Source organism: Papio anubis, chromosome 16 (assembly GCF_008728515.1).
Source record: "Papio anubis isolate 15944 chromosome 16, Panubis1.0, whole genome shotgun sequence".
NCBI lineage: Eukaryota > Metazoa > Chordata > Mammalia > Primates > Cercopithecidae > Papio > Papio anubis.
The window spans coordinates 10,420,477-10,439,485 of record NC_044991.1 but is presented as its reverse complement, the minus strand read 5'-3'; the positions used below and the strand labels follow the sequence as shown (position 1 = coordinate 10,439,485).

Genomic DNA, 19,009 nt, shown 5'->3' with positions numbered 1-19,009 from the left:
GTCCCAGGCCATGGCCCTAGCAGATGTATTTTGAAAAGCTCTGCAGGTGACCCCAGTACATGTCCCTAGTTGAGAATCACTGCCTTAGATGAAGGGAATTAGATGTGACTGTGATGACTTGGAGAAGGACAAGGGTGATGGAGAGGTCAAGGCTTGATGGGAGGCCCTGTAATGATTGGTTTCTTCATTGTTTTGTTTTGTTTTGTTGGACTACCAGACCAAAGCCTGTCACACAATGATGAAAGAGTAATAAGACAGTGCTAATTTCTTAGGAAACTTAGTTATGGAAAATAAATTCTCATATAACTAGGCGTTACTATAATAAATTTCTAACCAAAAGACATTTCAAAGGAGAATGTAGTCTGGGAGTTTGTAGTGAAGTGTAAAAGAAACCATGATTATTAGTTATAATTAATTGGTTACAGAGAATAGTATCTGCCCTTGTACATTTCCTCAGTTTCAGCCCAGAAGTAGGCTTTATTTTGGAAGGATCTTTGTAAATTACTTGTTTGAAATATAAATGATACTTTGCCATAGAAATAGTGTCATTCATGCTGGTACAGTGTCCATGCTTTCTAAACCAACATACTTTCTAGAAAAGGATTTGGGCACTTAAGTATTTACATTTGTAGGGCTTTTTGATGATTTATGGGGACAACAGATGAGAAAATTGGCATTTTTTTTCCTGGACAGTCTAGACTCTGGTTGCTGGAATGTGGTGGTTGGGTTCCTAGGCTGGCCACAAGACTGATGCTTGCAAAGCCAAGTGTTAGTTGTGAACTGAGCTGCTCTGTGTGATAAGTGGTGCTGGGAAACAGAAAATCTGTTAGGCATCTTTTCTTATAGAAAAAAAATTGGGAGGGATACCAGACCTGTTCTCAAACACATTCTTCTTTCCTCTGCCAGTCTTAAAAATCAAGGTTTCCTTTCTACTCACTACCCAAAAAATTTTTTTTCCAATTGGGCGCTTTCTCATACCTACTATGTCGTGGAATTTCATAGTTTCACAGTCAACCTACTCTCCCTACCTCCCACCCCTCCAATCAAAAGATAACATAAAATAATCCTAAAGGGAGATGAGAGGCCATTTCAATCTCCTAAGGGATTTAATTGTTATAGAGCAAGTAGAAATACCAGTTGTCCCTGGGGTATGTTAAGAATGTAAACAGAGGGAGGGCCTGACCTTTCTAGTGTTGGGTCTAGGTTTACAGCCACATCTTCATCTTTATTCCCAGTAGCCCACCTTGGTACTCTAAGTCTCCTTCTTCTTCTCTTACCTCAGCTAACATGTCTGGGGGACATATTCCTCTTCCCAAAGATAGTGTCTTTCTCAGGCAATCTCCCCTTCATCTGAATCTATCCATCTTTCCCCAACAGTTGCTAGAAGCACAAAGAAAAGACCGTTGGTACCAAGTCCCTGGTTGTATAGAGGACCGAAGTGAGATTTTTCTGTATTTCAGAGTAGTAGTGCATTCATTATATATTCTTCCTGTATTCTCCACCATTAAAAAAAAAATTGTGAAAATTCTGCAGAGGAATAGGATAGAGATTTCAAGTGGAGGTTATGTGAAGACATAGGCTAGAGCTGGCTTGCTACCCAGGTATCAAATAATAGAAAGCACTTAAGGTAGAAGCTAATATCCTCCTTCGTTGGATTTTAGAGTAGAACTGAAAGAGTTTGAGGAATTGATGTAATCATTCAGATTTAACAGGGATGAAGTTTAGGATTAAAAAGCCCAATTGTATAGACTATGTAATAGAGGAGGTTGGACGTATAAATTTAGCCTTGTTAAAAAGATGTTAGGGGCCAGGCACCGTGATACAGGCCTGTAATCCCAGCTACTCGAGAGGCAGAGATAGGAGGATTGCTTGAGCCCAGGAGTTCAAGGCTGCAGTGAGCCATAATTGTGCCACTGTACTCCAGCCTGGGCAATGGAGCGAGACCCTGTCTCAATTGAAAACAAACAAAAAAAAGATGTTAGAGTGATGGTTGGCTTTAATGAGAGTGTATCAGCATAAGATGACCTTAAACTGCATTAGTAGGCCGAGCGCGGTGGCTCACGCCTGTAATGCCAACACTTTGGAAGGCCGAGGCAGGTGGATCATAACGTCAGGAGATGGAGACCTTCCTGGCTAACACAGTGAAACCCCATCTCTACTAAAAATACAAAAAATTAGCCAGGCGTGGTGGCGGGCGCCTGTAGTCCCAACTACTCGGGAGGCTGAGGCAGGAGAATCGCTTGAACCCACGAGGTTGAGGTTGCAGTGAGCCAAGATAATGCCATTGCATTCCAGTTGGGGCAACAGAGCAAGACTGTCTCAAAAGAAAAACAAAAAACAACAAAAAAAAACCCCTGCATTAATAGACATACACTATCCAGGAAGGGATTTACACTTCTTGCACCACACTATGAAAAGGAACAGAGAGCAACCTCCATGGACCATGTGGAGTTCAAGCCAGATTGGGCAAGGAATTTGTCAACTCAGAAAGGTTTAAACACCTGGGCTCGTTGAGCTCCCAGAGCAAGGCTTCCTGCTTGGGGAACCTCAGGTAACTGTCTTCAAAACTTTGAAGGACTCTAGTGCCTGACACTTAACAGTTCCTTGGTAGTTATCTGTTAGATATTTTGTTCAGTGAAGCTTATTCTTCAAATAGCACCAATGGTGAGTCAAAGCCAACAGGGAAAAGCTTCTAGCTCAGTAGAAGTTAAATTTTTTAGGTGTTGTCCTTTACCACTGGGACACAGCTGAGAGCAGCACCTTCTCCATCAGCATACCTGGGTTATGGGCCATCGCAGGACATTAGCTACCACTCTTTGTTTTGAGCCTATTTCAGAAGACATAGTACAGTGAGGACAGGATAACCTTGAGTCTACTCATTTATTACTATTGGAGGGGTCCCCTCCATTAAATAATTTATAAACTACTTACAGCACCCCTCACACCTTGTAGAAACACCTGTGTGTTCTAACACAGTGGTGGGAAGCCACTTGTTCAGAGATGAAACTGGCTGCCTCTGAGAGAGTGAATGAATGTGAGGTATTACAAGACATGTGGCTCCAATAAATTGGCACGAAAATAGTCCAAACAGGAGGTAATGAGGACTTGAACCTGATTAGGAGCAGTGATGGTAAAGGGGAAGGAAGGAATTGAGAGAGGCTTTAGTTTAACTTACTGTTGATTGGATAATGATAATGTGGGTGGGGGGCATTGAGAAGTCTAAGATACAAAGCAGGTTTCTGACTTGAGCAGCTGGTTGGGTGATAAGTTCATTCTTTGAGGGTGAAGAAATGGGATTGGGGCTAGGAAACAAGTTTGAGAGGAAGGGAAAGATGGTAAGTGGTAGTTAAAGCCTGAGCATGGAAGAATTTGTACTCAAGGAACTGAAATGTGGAAAGGGTGCAGGCCCTGTCGTCACATTGATTTTGTTTTGTTTTGTTTTTAAGCCACCACTTATGGCCAAATTCATTTGCTATTCGCCAGTCAAAAGCCAGCATTGCCATTATGACCGTGGACAAAATTGGCCTTGCTGTCTATTTTTGCACTGCCCATGAGCTAAGAATATTTTCTACGTTTTTTTAATTATTGGAGAAAAAATGGGGACAGTATTTCATGACATGTGAAAATGACAGGAAATTCATATTTCACTGTCGGTAAATAAAGTTTTATGGGAGCACAGCCACACTCATTTGTTTACACATTGTCTATGGTGCTTTGGCCCCACAAGTGCAGAGTTGAGTTGTTGTGATGAAGGCCATATGGCCAGTAAACCCTAAAGTATTTACTATCTGGCTCTTTACAGAAAGTTTGCTGATCCCCCTGATCAAGAGTAGGAGAAGCCCACACAGAAAGAGGAAGGGAAAAGCTGAAGAGCTAGCTGGAGCATGTCTCACAGAAACAGGAGGGAGGGAATGATGAGTGGTGTCAGAAGCTGCAGAAAAATCAAAGAAGAAAAGGTCTAAAGCGGGCTGGTTAGACTGGCAACCAAGATCACTAGTGACTTATGGGGAAAGAAGCTTGCAGGGAGATGTTTAAGGCAAAAGCCAGTGTGTGTTGGGTTGAGGAGGGAGTGGAAGGTAAAGAAATAGAGGTAGTGCTGAGAGGTTACTGAAAATTGTTCAGTACACGTTGACCGCTCACTGCATGTCATCAGATTTAAAATGTTCAGCCTAGAATGTCTTTTCTAGGCCTTGTTTGTATTTTAGCTACTACTTTAAAAACATTTCTAGGTCATTCTTTTTTATGTTTGATACCATTGAGATAGTTAAAGGAAATAATAGTTTGTACTAGTTCTGTGCAGCTGCTGTGTTCAGAACCCTGCCTGGTTCGGAAGTTTCTTAAAGAGCCCTTTTATCCGAAAAAGTAGCATCTAATTGGAGTTTTCAGAAATAGGGGCAATTAGAAGTTTAAACTGTGAGATGCAAGAATGGAATAAGATAAATGGGATGAGGAAGGGGAGGAGATTCAATTCAATGGTTCTTAAAAGTAAATGAAGGGACAGGCATGGTAGCTCATGCCTTTTATCCCAGCACTCTGGGAGGCTGAGGCAGGTGGATCACCTGAGGTCAGTAGTTTGAGGCCAGCCTGGCAAACATGGTGAAATCCCGTCTCTACTAAGAATACAAAATTAGCCAGGTATGGTGACACACACCTGTAATCCCAGCTACTTGGGAGACTGAGGCAGGAGAATTGCTTGATCCTGAGAGGCAGAGGTTACAGAGAGCCGAGATCACGCCACTGTACTCCTGTACTCCAGTCTGGGCAACAAGAGTGAAACTCCGTCTCAAAAAAAAAAAAAGTAAATGAATGAACAGCCAGGTACGGTGGCTCACGCTTGTAATCCCAGCACTTTGGGAGGCCAAGGCAGGCAGATCACCTGAGGTCAGGAGTTCAAGACCAGCCTGGCCAACATAGTGAAACCCCATCTCTGTTAAACATACAAAAATTAGCCAGGCATGGTGGTATACGCCTGTGATCCCAGCTACTCTGGAGGCTGAACCCAAGCGATTCTCCTGCCTCAGGAGGTGGAGGTTGCAGCAAACTGAGATCCTGCCACTCCACTCTACTCTGGGCAACAAAGCAAGACTCTGTCTCAAAAAAAAAAAAAAGTAAATGAATGGAAATTAGAAAATAGGATACATAGTTTCCCCCCACCCCCCACAATGTTTTTATTTCCCTATAGTACTGAGATCATGTTTAAGCCACAAACCTTTCCTCTGGAAATTAAGAAACTATGCCCTTACTTTGAACAGCTGATCTTTAGAAAAACTTGCACAACTTACAAATCCTTAAGATTCAGAAAAGAGACAGCCTGAAAAGTAACATGTTCAGACTTAACAATAGCTTCTCTTGCCCTTTATCTAACATTCTGGACCATGATGATGGGTGACACACATGGATTCTGATGTCTTAAGTTTGGACTTTGGGAGTCAATTTGGATCAGACCTCCCGCCTAAAAAGCTGCATTGCTCTCCAATTAGTGCCGGCAATTCTGGTTGGCCTTTAAAGGCTTAACGTTCTCGGATTCACAGAAAGGTGTGATTTTAAAAATAGAAGAAGAATTCACTCAGGTGCTGAAACACAGTTTGCTATGACTAAGGTGGTGTCTTGGGCGTTTTCTGACAGTTTCCTGGAGGTTTTGTTTTTCTTCTGTTTATACTTTGACCTATTTGTACGTGATGTCCTGGAGTTTGAATGACTAATCTCCTGGGCCAGAGCACACTGTATTGGGAGGAAAGTGGTTGAGGTGTGTTCCCATTTTATAATGACTTTATCATTTACAATACATTCTGTCTCTGATGTGGTGGGAAAGTGCCCTGAGGAACTTTTGCAAGGAATCTTACATGATACGTGATACCTACCAAATTTCCTCGGTTGAAGCAGTGCTGTGAATGTTTTAAAGTGAGTCAAACTGAAGTTCGGCACTCAGTCCTGCAGGTCACTCTGTCTTGTCTTGTTTTTCTGGATTGAGTTAAAAGTGTGTAGTAGACCTGGTTAACTTACAATGAAGATTCTAGACCTTTTATAGAAGGGCAGCCTTACAGAAACATAGCTCTTTCCGTCCTAAAAACCAGTTTGGATGAATTTCTCCAGTCTCTGCCAACTTCTTGTTTATTCTCATAATAAGATAAAAGGGGATTGCGAATGCCCTATGCTATAGAATCCGCCAATAACAGATAGAAAATTAATATTAAATAATCTTCATTCATTCATTTACCAGTTATGTATCCATCTATTATAGGTCATGAATATTAGATAATGACTAATTTTATTTTCTTTCTTTCTTTTTTTTTTTTTTTTTTTGAGACGGAGTCTTGCTCTGTGGCCCAGACTGGAGTGCAGTGACGGGATCTCGGCTTACTGCAAGCCCCGCCTCCCAGGTTCAAGCAATTCTCCTCAGCCTCCTGAGTAGCTGGGACTGCCTTGTGATTGGCTGAAGTTAGACATGGGGTCGCCTGGAAGTTGCTGCAGGCACTTCCTGTCACCCACAGTGTGTTAATGTCCGGTAGTGGCATAGATTGGGCCGCCTGATTTCTGATGATGCTGTATCTCTCTTATAAAGGAGCCAGTTCAACAAGCGACATGCTGGCCCAGCATCATTTTAGCAGTCAAAGCAGCATTACCCGCAGAGCTGGCCTTGACGTTACCCTGGGAGGCAGGGACTTGGGCCTCAGAATCATCTGAACTATCAGGCTTGATGATTATTTCTGTACGACTTCCAGCCTCTATTTGCCAGGCAGAGTTTATGGAGAGGGTAGTGATCTTTTGGCAGCATGTAGTGAGGGAGGTGCAGATCTCAGCCTTCTCTGTAGGTTCAAGGAGGAGAGCCAGAGGATCTGGCAGAGTGCAGCTTCCTGGTTGCCCCGACATTCCCACACTGTATGCGGGCCATTTTTAAAATTGAGGTCAAAAAATTGAATTATTTAAAGTAAATAGAAAAAGTATTTACATTTAACAAAAGCAAAAAGATTTGTAACATTTCTAGTATTTACACAGAGAGCGGTGCAAGTCTTTGAGTCCAGGTAGCTGTAGAAACCAAAACCAAGCTGAGTTTGTGATTTTCCAGACCTGGAGTTTCTTGTAAGAGTCTACTCTGTGCCATGCCCTAAGGAAAAAAGAAAAGATGAAAGATGGGTCCTTGCCCTCAGGAAGTCATGGCCTGGTGAGGGAGAAGGACTTGTAAGTGGAGAATTTCCGTGGCAGAGAGAGATGGGACTTATAAATGGAGAATTTCTGTGGTAGAGATAGATGGACTTTTGAATGGAGAATTTTCATGGTAGAGAGAGCGGGATGATGTGTTCCAGGAACACTTGGGAAGAATGTTTAGCTCACCTAGGCCGGGGACTTCAAGAAAGGTTACTCAGGGGTAGATCTTTTAAGAATGTGGATGAGGGCCGGGCGCGGTGGCTCACGCCTGTAATCCCAGCACTTTGGGAGGCCGAGGCGGGCGGATCACGAGGTCAGGAGATCCAGACCATCCTGGCGAACACGGTGAAACCCCATCTCTACTAAAAATACAAAGAAAATTAGCTGGGTGTCGTGGCAGGCGCCTGTAGTCCCAGCCTCTTGGGAGGCTGAGGCAGGAGAATGTTGTGAACCCGGAAGGCGGCAGAGCTTGCAGTGAGCCGAGATCCTGCCACTGCACTCCAACCTGGGTGACAGAACGAGACTCCGTCTCAAAAAAAAAAAAAAAAAAAAAAAAAGAATGTGGTTGAAAGGAAGGGACCCTTGGACTGAGGCTTGAACCCTTTCCCAAGGACTTTGCCATGGACATTTAACTCTTCTAGGCAGCACTTCAGGGCATTAATTCCACTGTTGATTTAGGGGAGTGAATGATGATCGCTTCCATCTCCCCCTTAATTGATGGAATGTATTCCATGATCTTGCTGTGTTTAAATTCATGTCACTATCAGCCGCCACCTTCATCCTGCCTTCAGTAAACTGTGAAGAGATGGTGGAGAATTTGGAATAACTATGTCCCTTGAGAGTAGAGTGAAAGGAGAAGTTACTTTGTTAGAATTGGTACCATGTAAGCTTTCTTACAAATAATCTTAGCCAGGGTCTGGGTGTGGTGGCTCACACCTATAATCCCAGCACTTTGGGAGGCCGAGGTGGGTAAATAGCTTGAGTTCAGGAGTTTGAGACCAGCCTAGGTAGGCAACATGGCGAAACCCTGTCTCTAGAAGAGGAAAAAAAATTAGTTGGCATGGTGGTGTATGCCTATAGTCGCAGCTACGTCGGAGGCTGAGGTGGGAGGATCACTTGAGCCCTGGAGGTGGAAGTTGCATCAAGTCAAGATCACCGCACTCCAGCCCGAGTTATACAGCAAGACCCCATCTCAAAAAAAAATAAAAAATAGGCTGGGCGCAGTGGCTCATGCCTGTAATCCCAATACTTTGGGAGACCAAGGCAGGCGGATCACGAGGTCAGGAGTTTGAGACCAGCCTGGCCAACATAGTGAAACCTCGTCTCTACTAAAAATACAAAAAATTAGCTGGTTGTGATGGTGGGCGCCTGTAATCCGAGCTACTTGGGAGGCTGAGGCAGGAGAATCGCTTGAACCCGGGAGGCAGAGGTTGCAGTGAGCGGAGGTTGCACCACTGCACTCCAGCCTAGGCGACAATATGAGACTCCTTCTCAAAAAAATAATAATAAAATAATAAAAAATAATAATAATCTTGGCCAGGCGCAGTGCCTCACTCTTGTAATCCTAGCACTTTGGAAAGCCAAGGTGGGAGAATCCCTTGAGCCCAAGTTCGAGACCAGCGTGGGCAACATGGCAAGACTCCATCTCTCAATAAAATAATAAAATTATTTAAAGTTTTAGAAAAAATGTATTTGATGTATTTCAAAGACTGTTTCCCAACCCCTCTCTTTTAGTGCCCGAAGTGACGAAACCAAGTTTAAGCCAACCAACGGCCGCCAGCCCAATTGGCAGCTCTCCATCGCCACCAGTCAATGGTGGCAACAATGCCAAAAGGGTGGCAGTGCCGAACGGACAACCGCCAAGCGCCGCCCGCTACATGCCTCGGGAGGTGCCGCCGCGATTCCGTTGCCAGCAGGACCACAAAGTGTTACTAAAACGTGGGCAGCCCCCTCCACCGTCCTGCATGCTCCTTGGGGGTGGGGCAGGGCCTCCTCCCTGCGCAGCACCTGGAGCAAACCCAAACAACGCACAAGTGACAGGAGCGCTGCTGCAGAGTGAGAGTGGGACTGCGCCAGGTAAGGCACGCTGTGAATCGAATGCATGGCAGCTTGACAGACAGAGAGCACTTTGTTTGCATTGCTTAATGTAAAGTCCAGGAGAGCCATTAATTGTATAAACCACTGGGGTTAGTCAAAAGATGAGAGAGGATCCTAGTATGTGATGTGTATTGGTGATTCTTGGAACTGAGGGTTAGTGTTCCATAAGTGTGTGCTCTTGGCATGAGGGCTGTTTTAGCTGTTGATGCTCATTATTTTGGGGGCCTTTTTTCCTTCTCAGACCAGAGTGTTATAAATTTGAACCTCCACAGTTCCACTGTCATATGTGTTCAGGGCATAATTGGACACGGGGCTTGTGTGAAGGCGAATCTTTAGATGCCTGTGTTATGTTTCCAGAATGCTAGGAGGATAGAGAAAATGATTTGCTACATTGCAATATAGAATCTTGGGAGGATTCTAAAATAATACTATTCTATAGCTTTTTAATTAGATTTTAAAAATCAATATTTCTTTTGAGGGCCCTGAATTTTGAGCTTTGTTAAAAACTGTATGTAGAAATAAGAGAGATTTAGCTGAAGGGTTCTACTAGAAGTTTTGAGAGTTTTTAACAGATGAATACTAAGTCAACTATCAGCTAAGAAATTCTAAATATCTTTTAAAGTTTATTAACAGATTTCAACTTAAAATGTCTTTTGGGGTGATATTAAAATTCAGAGCTTGAATACCATTAAGCATTGGCAAAGACAATGAATTGATTGGTGGTTGTCACCAGTAGGATGCTTTATTGGAGTTCTGAGTTTGAACAAATAATTGCCTAGAAAATTCGGTTACCACCTTGTTGTGTGCAGAGTAAGGATGGAAAGAAACCTCGTGGTGACACAGACTTCCTGCAGAGATAAGCCCTACCCATGGCCTTTCCTTCCTGGCCTCTCCTAACCAGCTGCAAAAGGAAGCATGTGAGGGGGCGGGCCCTGTTGGGCGGAGTTTCTGCAGCCCAGTGTAGCCAGGCCTAGGAGGAGACATGGGGCCAGTGTGAGTCAGAGTGCACATTATTAAAACCAAGGAGGGCCCTAAATTTCAAGAGTTTGGGATTCTATGCTTTTTATTTTTCTATGCCTCTGTATAGTACTTTGCAACTTCAAATTGATTAAAAGCTGCCTGGTTAAAGAAGCCAAAGTAAATCGAGAAGAAATGATCTCATTAAAAACATTTTTTCCCACCAAATATGGTAAATTCCACCAAAATATATGGTGAGCCAGCCTCATTTATCAGATTGAGTTCCTTGGGGTTGTGAACTCTGCCTAATTCATACTCGTGTGATACCCCCCCAACCCCGGGCACCGAGCTCAGTGGCTCAGCGGGCATCCATCATTCAGCAGATGCTTACTCAGCAGCATTGTGCTGGCTGCTGCGTGGAATTCTAACGTTAGCAAGTTAGAGTCTCTGCCTCAAAGATGCTAACATGGGGAAGGAAAGTTGTGAACATGGTGCCGCAGTGCTGAGCAAAATGGCTCTAGACAGGGAAAGATTATTTTCAGGTGATGAGCTTGAAAACAGCTTGGTAGATGAAATGACACTTGAATTGGGCCCAGAAGGATGAGTAAATTTCACTGTGTGAATTCAGCAGGAAAACACAGTAGGTGCCAACGTGGAATGGTGCCAGAGTGAGAAGGCATGAGTTGTGGAATGTCAAGTAGTGTGGAATATTATCATCTACATAGGAAGCAGGAGAAGATAAGACTAGAAAAGTTGGTTGGTCCCAGGTCATGGAGCATCTTGATGACATTCGAGGCCAAGGAATTCAGCTTTATTCTTGGGCACTAAGGAACTGTTGAAGGTTCTCCGTACAGCAGTGATGTAATCGAAGGTGTGCTTTAGAAAGATTGCTCCAGCCAGGGGTGTTTAGAGTGGACTGGAGATACAGGGCAGGTTTAGAGTGTCATTGCTACTGCCTTGTCCCAAAATACAAGAAGGCCCTTCTCTGTCAACAGGAACGGCAAAGGGTGTAGTTTTGAGAGAGATGAAGTGAGACGTAGCCGGTATAACACAAGGCAAATGGAAAAGAAGAGATGACTAAGACAGTTGTGATACAAGCAACTGGATTGAGAGAAACTGGCATGTGATTAGCTCTCCTAAGGGCAGAGCTCAAAGGAGAGCCCCTTTGAGGGATTAATGGGTAATGAATGCATGTGAAGCTGTGATTAATAAGATGATCTCTTCCCCAGACTCAACCCTTGGAGGTGCTGCTGCTTCAAATTATGCAAATTCCACTTGGGGCTCGGGAGCCTCCTCCAACAACGGCACCTCCCCCAACCCAATTCACATCTGGGACAAGGTGATTGTAGACGGGTCTGACATGGAAGAGTGGCCTTGTATTGCCAGCAAAGACACTGAATCTTCTTCCGAAAACACCACCGATAACAACAGTGCCTCGAATCCTGGCTCTGAGAAGAGCACTCTGCCAGGAAGCACCACTAGTAACAAAGGAAAAGGGAGCCAGTGCCAGTCTGCAAGTTCTGGGAACGAATGTAATCTTGGGGTCTGGAAATCTGACCCTAAGGCTAAATCTGTTCAATCTTCCAACTCAACTACAGAGAACAACAATGGACTAGGAAATTGGAGGAATGTGAGTGGTCAGGATAGAATTGGACCTGGCTCTGGCTTCAGCAACTTTAACCCAAATAGCAACCCATCTGCCTGGCCAGCACTGGTCCAAGAAGGAACTTCTAGGAAAGGGGCATTGGAAGCAGAGAATAGTAATTCCAGTGCACAGGTTAGCACAGTAGGTCAGACATCCAGGGAACAGCAGTCAAAGATGGAAAATGCGGGTGTTAATTTTGTTGTCTCTGGCAGAGAACAGGCTCAAATTCATAACACTGATGGACCAAAAAATGGAAACACTAACTCCTTGAACTTAAGTTCACCAAACCCCATGGAGAATAAGGGAATGCCCTTCGGAATGGGCTTGGGGAACACCTCCAGGAGCACTGATGCCCCTTCACAAAGCACTGGAGATCGAAAGACTGGGAGTGTTGGATCTTGGGGTGCAGCTAGGGGGCCTTCTGGAACTGACACAGTCTCTGGACAAAGCAATTCTGGAAACAATGGGAACAATGGAAAAGAGAGAGAGGACTCCTGGAAAGGAGCTTCTGTTCAGAAATCAACTGGGTCAAAAAATGACTCTTGGGACAACAATAACAGGTCTACGGGTGGGTCCTGGAACTTTGGCCCCCAGGACTCTAATGACAACAAATGGGGTGAAGGGAACAAAATGACATCTGGGGTCTCTCAGGGAGAATGGAAACAGCCGACTGGGTCTGATGAGTTGAAAATTGGAGAATGGAGTGGTCCAAACCAACCAAATTCTAGCACTGGAGCATGGGACAATCAAAAGGGCCACCCCCTCCCTGAAAACCAAGGCAATGCCCAGGCTCCCTGTTGGGGAAGATCTTCCAGCTCCACAGGAAGTGAAGTTGGAGGTCAAAGCACTGGAAGCAACCACAAAGCAGGAAGTAGCGACAGTCATAACTCTGGCCGTCGGTCGTACAGGCCCACACATCCTGATTGTCAGGCTGTCTTGCAGACTCTTTTGAGCCGAACTGATTTGGACCCCAGGGTGCTCTCAAACACTGGCTGGGGCCAAACTCAAATTAAGCAGGACACAGTGTGGGACATTGAAGAGGTGCCAAGGCCTGAGGGGAAATCTGACAAAGGAACTGAGGGGTGGGAGAGCGCTGCCACACAGACCAAGAACTCAGGGGGCTGGGGAGATGCACCCAGCCAAAGCAATCAAATGAAGTCTGGATGGGGGGAGCTCTCAGCCTCTACAGAGTGGAAAGACCCCAAGAACACAGGAGGCTGGAATGACTACAAGAACAACAACTCTTCCAACTGGGGAGGAGGACGGCCTGATGAAAAGACACCTTCCTCTTGGAATGAGAATCCCAGCAAGGATCAGGGGTGGGGAGGTGGACGCCAGCCCAATCAAGGATGGTCTTCTGGGAAGAACGGTTGGGGAGAGGAAGTCGATCAGACGAAAAACAGCAGTTGGGAAAGTTCTGCAAGTAAACCTGTGTCTGGGTGGGGTGAAGGAGGGCAGAATGAAATCGGAACCTGGGGTAATGGTGGCAATGCAAGCCTAGCTTCAAAAGGTGGGTGGGAGGATTGCAAAAGATCCCCAGCATGGAATGAGACAGGCCGACAGCCCAATTCCTGGAATAAACAACACCAACAGCAGCAGCCCCCACAGCAGCCACCGCCACCACAACCAGAGGCTTCTGGTTCGTGGGGAGGCCCACCCCCACCACCTCCAGGCAACGTTCGACCTTCCAGTTCCAGCTGGAGCAGCGGGCCACAGCCTGCAACCCCTAAGGATGAGGAACCCAGTGGTTGGGAAGAGCCATCCCCACAGTCAATTAGTCGGAAAATGGACATTGATGATGGCACTTCAGCATGGGGAGACCCTAACAGTTACAACTACAAGAATGTGAATCTGTGGGATAAGAATTCCCAAGGGGGCCCGGCACCTCGAGAACCAAACCTGCCCACCCCAATGACCGGTAAATCGGCATCAGGTAAGCAGTGGCTTTTTCTTGCAGCTTTTGATGAAGAAAAGAAATCCTAGACCAAGGCATTTTTATTAGGTGAATTTATTCAATTTAGTTTTGTTCTGAGACGCTTTCCTACAGTTCCTACTCTGTTGCTGACAGAACCTCATTTTATAAAATGCTAGTGATGGCAGATGCTGGTAGTACATTTTAATGTTCTTTCTTGGCAAAAGGAAAAGATGACAACCCTGTGTTAGTCCCCAAAATTATTTTTCTGTAATTGTATTGGTCTGCAGAATCCAAAAGACATATCTTGCCAAACAAACTATGTTCTAGATTTTAAAATAAAGAATTAAAGTAGTAGCAGAAATAGACCTGATTTCCATTCTGGTTCTACCCGTGGACACATCTCTGCTTCTCTTTCCCCAGCAAAGGGAAATATCCTGTGTTTTTCCAGAGGCCATCATGATGCTGAAGCAAAGCTGGTATCTGGAAGGTTTCTGTCTCTTTCCAGATGATTTTTAGTGATTACCTCTGGAATGGGAGTACTTTGTATAAGAGATTGTTATTGTTATCTCAGGCCTAGTGAGATGGCTCACACCTGTAATCCCAGCACTATGGGAGACTGGGGCAGGAGGATCCCTTGAGCCCAGGAGTTTGAGACCAGCCTGGGCAACCTAGAGAGACTTCAGTCTCCAAAAAATATTTTTTAAAAATTAGACAGGTGTGGTGCATGTGCCTATAGTCCCACCTACTCTAGAGACTGAGGTGAGAGGATCGCCTAAGCCCTGGAGATGGGAGGCTGTAGGGAGCTATGATCTCACTACTGCACTCCAGCTTGGGTGACAGAGTGAGACCCTGTCACAAAAAAAAAAAAAGAGAGAGAGAGAGAGATTGTTAGGATAATCAGTTGCCCAGAATTAAATTTTCTTCCATCACTATTTGAATAGGAAACATCATACCTGGTAAAAGTAGCAATGGTAATGCCATTCTTAGTTTGTCATTGTCAACTTGAATGTCCCTATAAAGCATATAGTTCAACAAATTAAGGGGGATGCACCTTTTAGTCTTTTTTTAGTTAATCATAATATTAAGATTCAGTTTTCTTTTTTTTTTCTTTTTTTGAGACAGAATCTCGCTCTGTTGCCCAGGCTGGAGTGCAGTGGCACGATCTCGACTCACTATAACCTCCGCCTCCCAAGTTCAAGTGATTCTCATGCCTGCCGCCATGCCCAGCTAATGTTTGTATTTTTAGTAGAGACAGAATTTCACCTTGTTGGCCAGGCTGGTTTCGAACTCCTGACCTCAGGTGATCCACCTGCCTCAGCCTCCCAAAGTGCTGGGATTACAGGCATGACCACCGCTCCCAGCCAAGAATCAGTTTTCTCAGAGTACACCTCTAGTGTTCAGCTAATCCATTTGTGGCCACTTAGAAAAATGATTACTTTTAACTCATTCTTTTTTCAAGTATTGAAAAGAATGAGGAAGGAAATGAAGATTTCTCGCTTGCTCCCCATCCAGAATAAAACCTGCTAAAATTTTTAAAAACTTTATCCACATAGCAAAAACCTTCAAACTGTGTGGAAAAGCAAAAGATAATCAATAAAAGAATCTTAACCCCTAGGGTCTCTTCCCACAGGTTATCTCTTAGAAGTTTGTGCTTCATTCAGAACTTTCATAGAGAAGGGATTGTACTTTGTATACTGTTCTTCACCTTGCTTTTCTCGTTATACTTATAGCTTTCAATTTTAGCACATAGTCTGCTGTTAAATTGCTTCATATACAGTATTTCTGTTTTTTGAGATGGAGTCTCACTCTGTCTCCCAGGCTGGAGTTCAGTGGCACAATCTGAGCTCACTGCAACCTCCACCTCCTGGGTTCAAGTGAACCTCCTTCTCAGCTTCCCAAATAGCTGGGATTACAGGCATGCGCCACCAAGCCCAGCTAATTTTTGTATTTTTTGGTAGAGACGGGATTTCGCCATGTTGGTCAGACTGGTCTTGAACTCCTGACCTCAGGAGATCCACCCGCCTCGGCCTCCCAGAGTGCTGGGATAACAGGCATGAGCAACCGCACCCGGCCTTTACCCAGTATTTCTTTTACGGGTGACCCACAGTTGGTCTAACCAGTCCGCTTGTGGTGGATATTTAGGTTGTTTCCACATTTTTTCTATCAGTGATGCAGTGAGTATTGTTATACATGTAATTTCACCTATTTTTACAAGTATATTTGTAGTATGATTTTCTGGCAGGCTGGGCATGGTGGCTCATGCCTGTAATCCCAGCACTTTGGGAGGCCGAGCCAGGCAGATCATGAGGTCAGGAGTTCGAGGCCAGCCTGGCCAACATGGTGAAACCCTGTCTCTACTTAAAAAAAAAAAAAAATACAAAAATTAGCTGGGTATGGTGGCGTGCGCCTGTAATCCCAGCTACTCGGGACACTGAGGCAGGAGAATCGCTTGAACCTGGGAGGTGGAGGTTGCTGTGAGCCATGACCACACCACTGCACTCTAGCCTTGGTAACAGAGCAAGACTCTGTCTCAAAAAAAAAAAAAAAAAAATTCCTGGCAGTGGAGTTACTGGGTCAGAAGTTTAGTGTGCATCAGATTTTTTTAAAAGGTGACATTGCCAAATGCCCCTCACATGAAAGTTGAATCTATTTACATTTCTGTCGACAGAATATAGGCATGCCTGTTCCCTCCACCTTCACCCCACTGGATATTATGGCATTTCATTTAACAAATGATTCTTAGAGACATTTCCTTTCTTTATAGTCTGGAGCAAAAGCACACCACCTGCTCCAGATAATGGTACTTCCGCTTGGGGTGAGCCAAATGAAAGCAGTCCTGGGTGGGGCGAGATGGATGATACAGGAGCATCGACCACAGGCTGGGGGAACACGCCCGCCAACGCTCCCAATGCCATGAAGCCTAGTAAGTGTGAAGCTTTTCATTTTTGAGGGATTCTTTTTTTTTTTTTTTTTTTTTTTGAGATGGAGTTTCACTCTTGTCACCCAGGCTGGAGTGCAGTGGTGTAATTTCGGCTCACTGCAACTTCTGCTTTCCAGCTTCAAGCGATTCTCCTGCCTCAGCCTCCCGAGTAGCTGGGATTACAGGCGCCCGCCACCATGCCCGGCTAATTTTTGTATTTTTAGTAGAGATGGGGTTTTGCCATGTTGGGCAGGCTGGTCTTGAACTCCTGTCCTCGTGATCCGCCCGCCTTGGCCTCCCAAAGTCCTGGGACTACAGGCGTGAGCCACCGTGCCCAGCCGGGATTCTTTGTTAAATGTTTGTCAAATGTCAGATTTGAGAATCTGACATTTTGGTGAGGGCTGTTTAGTTTTAAACTGTTGATTCAGTGAGATTCAGGACCTTGAGTGTTAAATAATTAGTTAATAGCAAACGGTTGTGGCTTGGCTTGGCGTTTCTTAAAATGTTTAAGGTGAACTAAAAATCATAAGCTAATGTTGTTTTAAATTTAGTATCTGGACAGAATTGTAATTTTGATGTGATGCTTTTAGCCCAGTGACTATGTGCTCACCATGTCTAGCTTGCATTTCTACTTGTTTGTTAGTACAATTTAAAGCAAAAGTTCCTGGCTTTTCATGTGGAATATGATCTGTGCTGCCCAGTGACTTCATCCTTCTGCACTTTCCTTTGCCTTTGTCGTTTTTCTTCCACATAAGATCATTTCAGATTTTTTGAACCTGGCATAAATTTAACTTCAGTATTTTAAATGAAGAACATCACACTTATTCAGAATCATTGAAAATCTAAAATCTAAGCTGTACTTGATCCAGCTGGCGATGTGTATCACAGTAATGAGCAGAACTCTGTGGACTGAGGCTATGGAATGCCTCATTGGCTGTTCCTGAATTCAAGTGCCTGTTTCCACTTATTTTTGTAACTTTCTTAAAAATGTTCCAACATCTCTTTTCTACCATGTAGCAGATTTAAGGGATTATCTTTTGACTAAATAATGAACATTTCTGGAATGACCAAAATTCAAACAAGAAAATAAATTCTGTTAAGTTTATCATATGATATTCAGGACTCTTACAGTGCCATATAAGAATACATTAGCTCTATTCTGGAAATTCACACGTGTTTATATGCAGTAACTTGACTACATTTTAAAACTCATGACTCTCCTCGACTTCATTAAAATAGCTAGCTTCATGAAAATGTTGGTTTTATTCTTTCCATTGTGAAATCAGTCGTATCATCATGGGAAATGTAATCTAGTAGACTTGAAATACATCCAAAATGCTGTTGGAAGACATTAATCAGACCCTGGGCACAAAGAGATCCTTTACCAGTATATTCAGGATTTTCATGTGTCTTTCCCAACCCCAGGATCACCTCTCTTGTATCACGAAACCACTTTTCCTCAGATTCTAAAAATGTCTTCTACTCTTCAGGATCGTCTGTAGTTATAACACACATCCTTTCTGTGGGTAAGTTAAATGTGTAATATGCAGAAGAAAGGGCTACCAGCTGATGGAGACAGTTACCCTGTGATCTCCTCTAGCCTGTCTTAAATTTGATGTTATGAATCCTATGATTAAAAATTAGACCTCTCTTTTCTATAAGAAACATTTGTTAGAAGTTTAGCTTCCCTCTCTAAAAAAAAGGTTCACTTGCGTGTCTTCATTTTTCTAAAGGGGTCAGTGTGTTATTTATATTGGGTTTTTAACTCCTGTTGCTTGTCAGTGGATGGATGGTATGAAGCCTGTGCTTGTATGCTTGTATAATATAAATCACAAATATGGTATTGTATAAATTTATAATCCTGTATACAGAGGCAGCAGTCCTGGTTATCAGCAGCACTTCCAGCAGCAGGAAGAGGAGCATCCCAACCCTCTCCCCCTTGTGCATACAGCCCCTTCCTGTGGCTACAATGAACCCCACTGGGAGACTGTCAGATTCACCTGGGCCTTGCTGGGGGATGAGATGCTACAGTTAGAAGAAATAAATTGCCCTGTGCCTTATGTACTTGGCACGAACCTACTTGGCTATCATAGGACTGATCCTACAGGGTGGCAGCTGTCATTCAAGGAAAGACCTGGAAGAGCCAATTTTCTGCCCTTAAACTCTTCATATAAAGCTATGTACACATCAGAAGACTTTCATAAATGTCCTGTCATGTGGGAAAGCAGAGGTGCAGATGGAAGTTTCCAGGCAGGAGAATATGTTTCCTTTTCTTTGTCATTTTATACAGTATTATTACTGCAAGGTATGTTTTGATTCTGCACAGTAT

At 44.0% G+C, this 19,009-nt stretch overlaps 1 protein-coding gene across 14 annotated transcripts in view; it reads left to right on the top strand.

Moving 5' to 3' along the window:
• TNRC6B (trinucleotide repeat containing adaptor 6B) overlaps positions 1 to 19,009 on the top strand; it is a 298,093-nt gene that overhangs the window by 214,266 nt on the left and 64,818 nt on the right. For 11 of the 14 annotated variants that reach the window (XM_031656276.1, XM_031656275.1, XM_031656265.1 and 8 more), the window contains 3 exons: positions 8,881 to 9,222; positions 11,430 to 13,778; positions 16,525 to 16,683. In XM_031656276.1, the coding sequence (XP_031512136.1) occupies positions 8,881 to 9,222; positions 11,430 to 13,778; positions 16,525 to 16,683 (2,850 nt within the window). The remainder of the gene's footprint in view (positions 1 to 8,880; positions 9,223 to 11,429; positions 13,779 to 16,524; positions 16,684 to 19,009) is intronic. The other 3 variants (XM_031656273.1, XM_031656278.1, XM_031656277.1) reach the window with 1 other exon arrangement.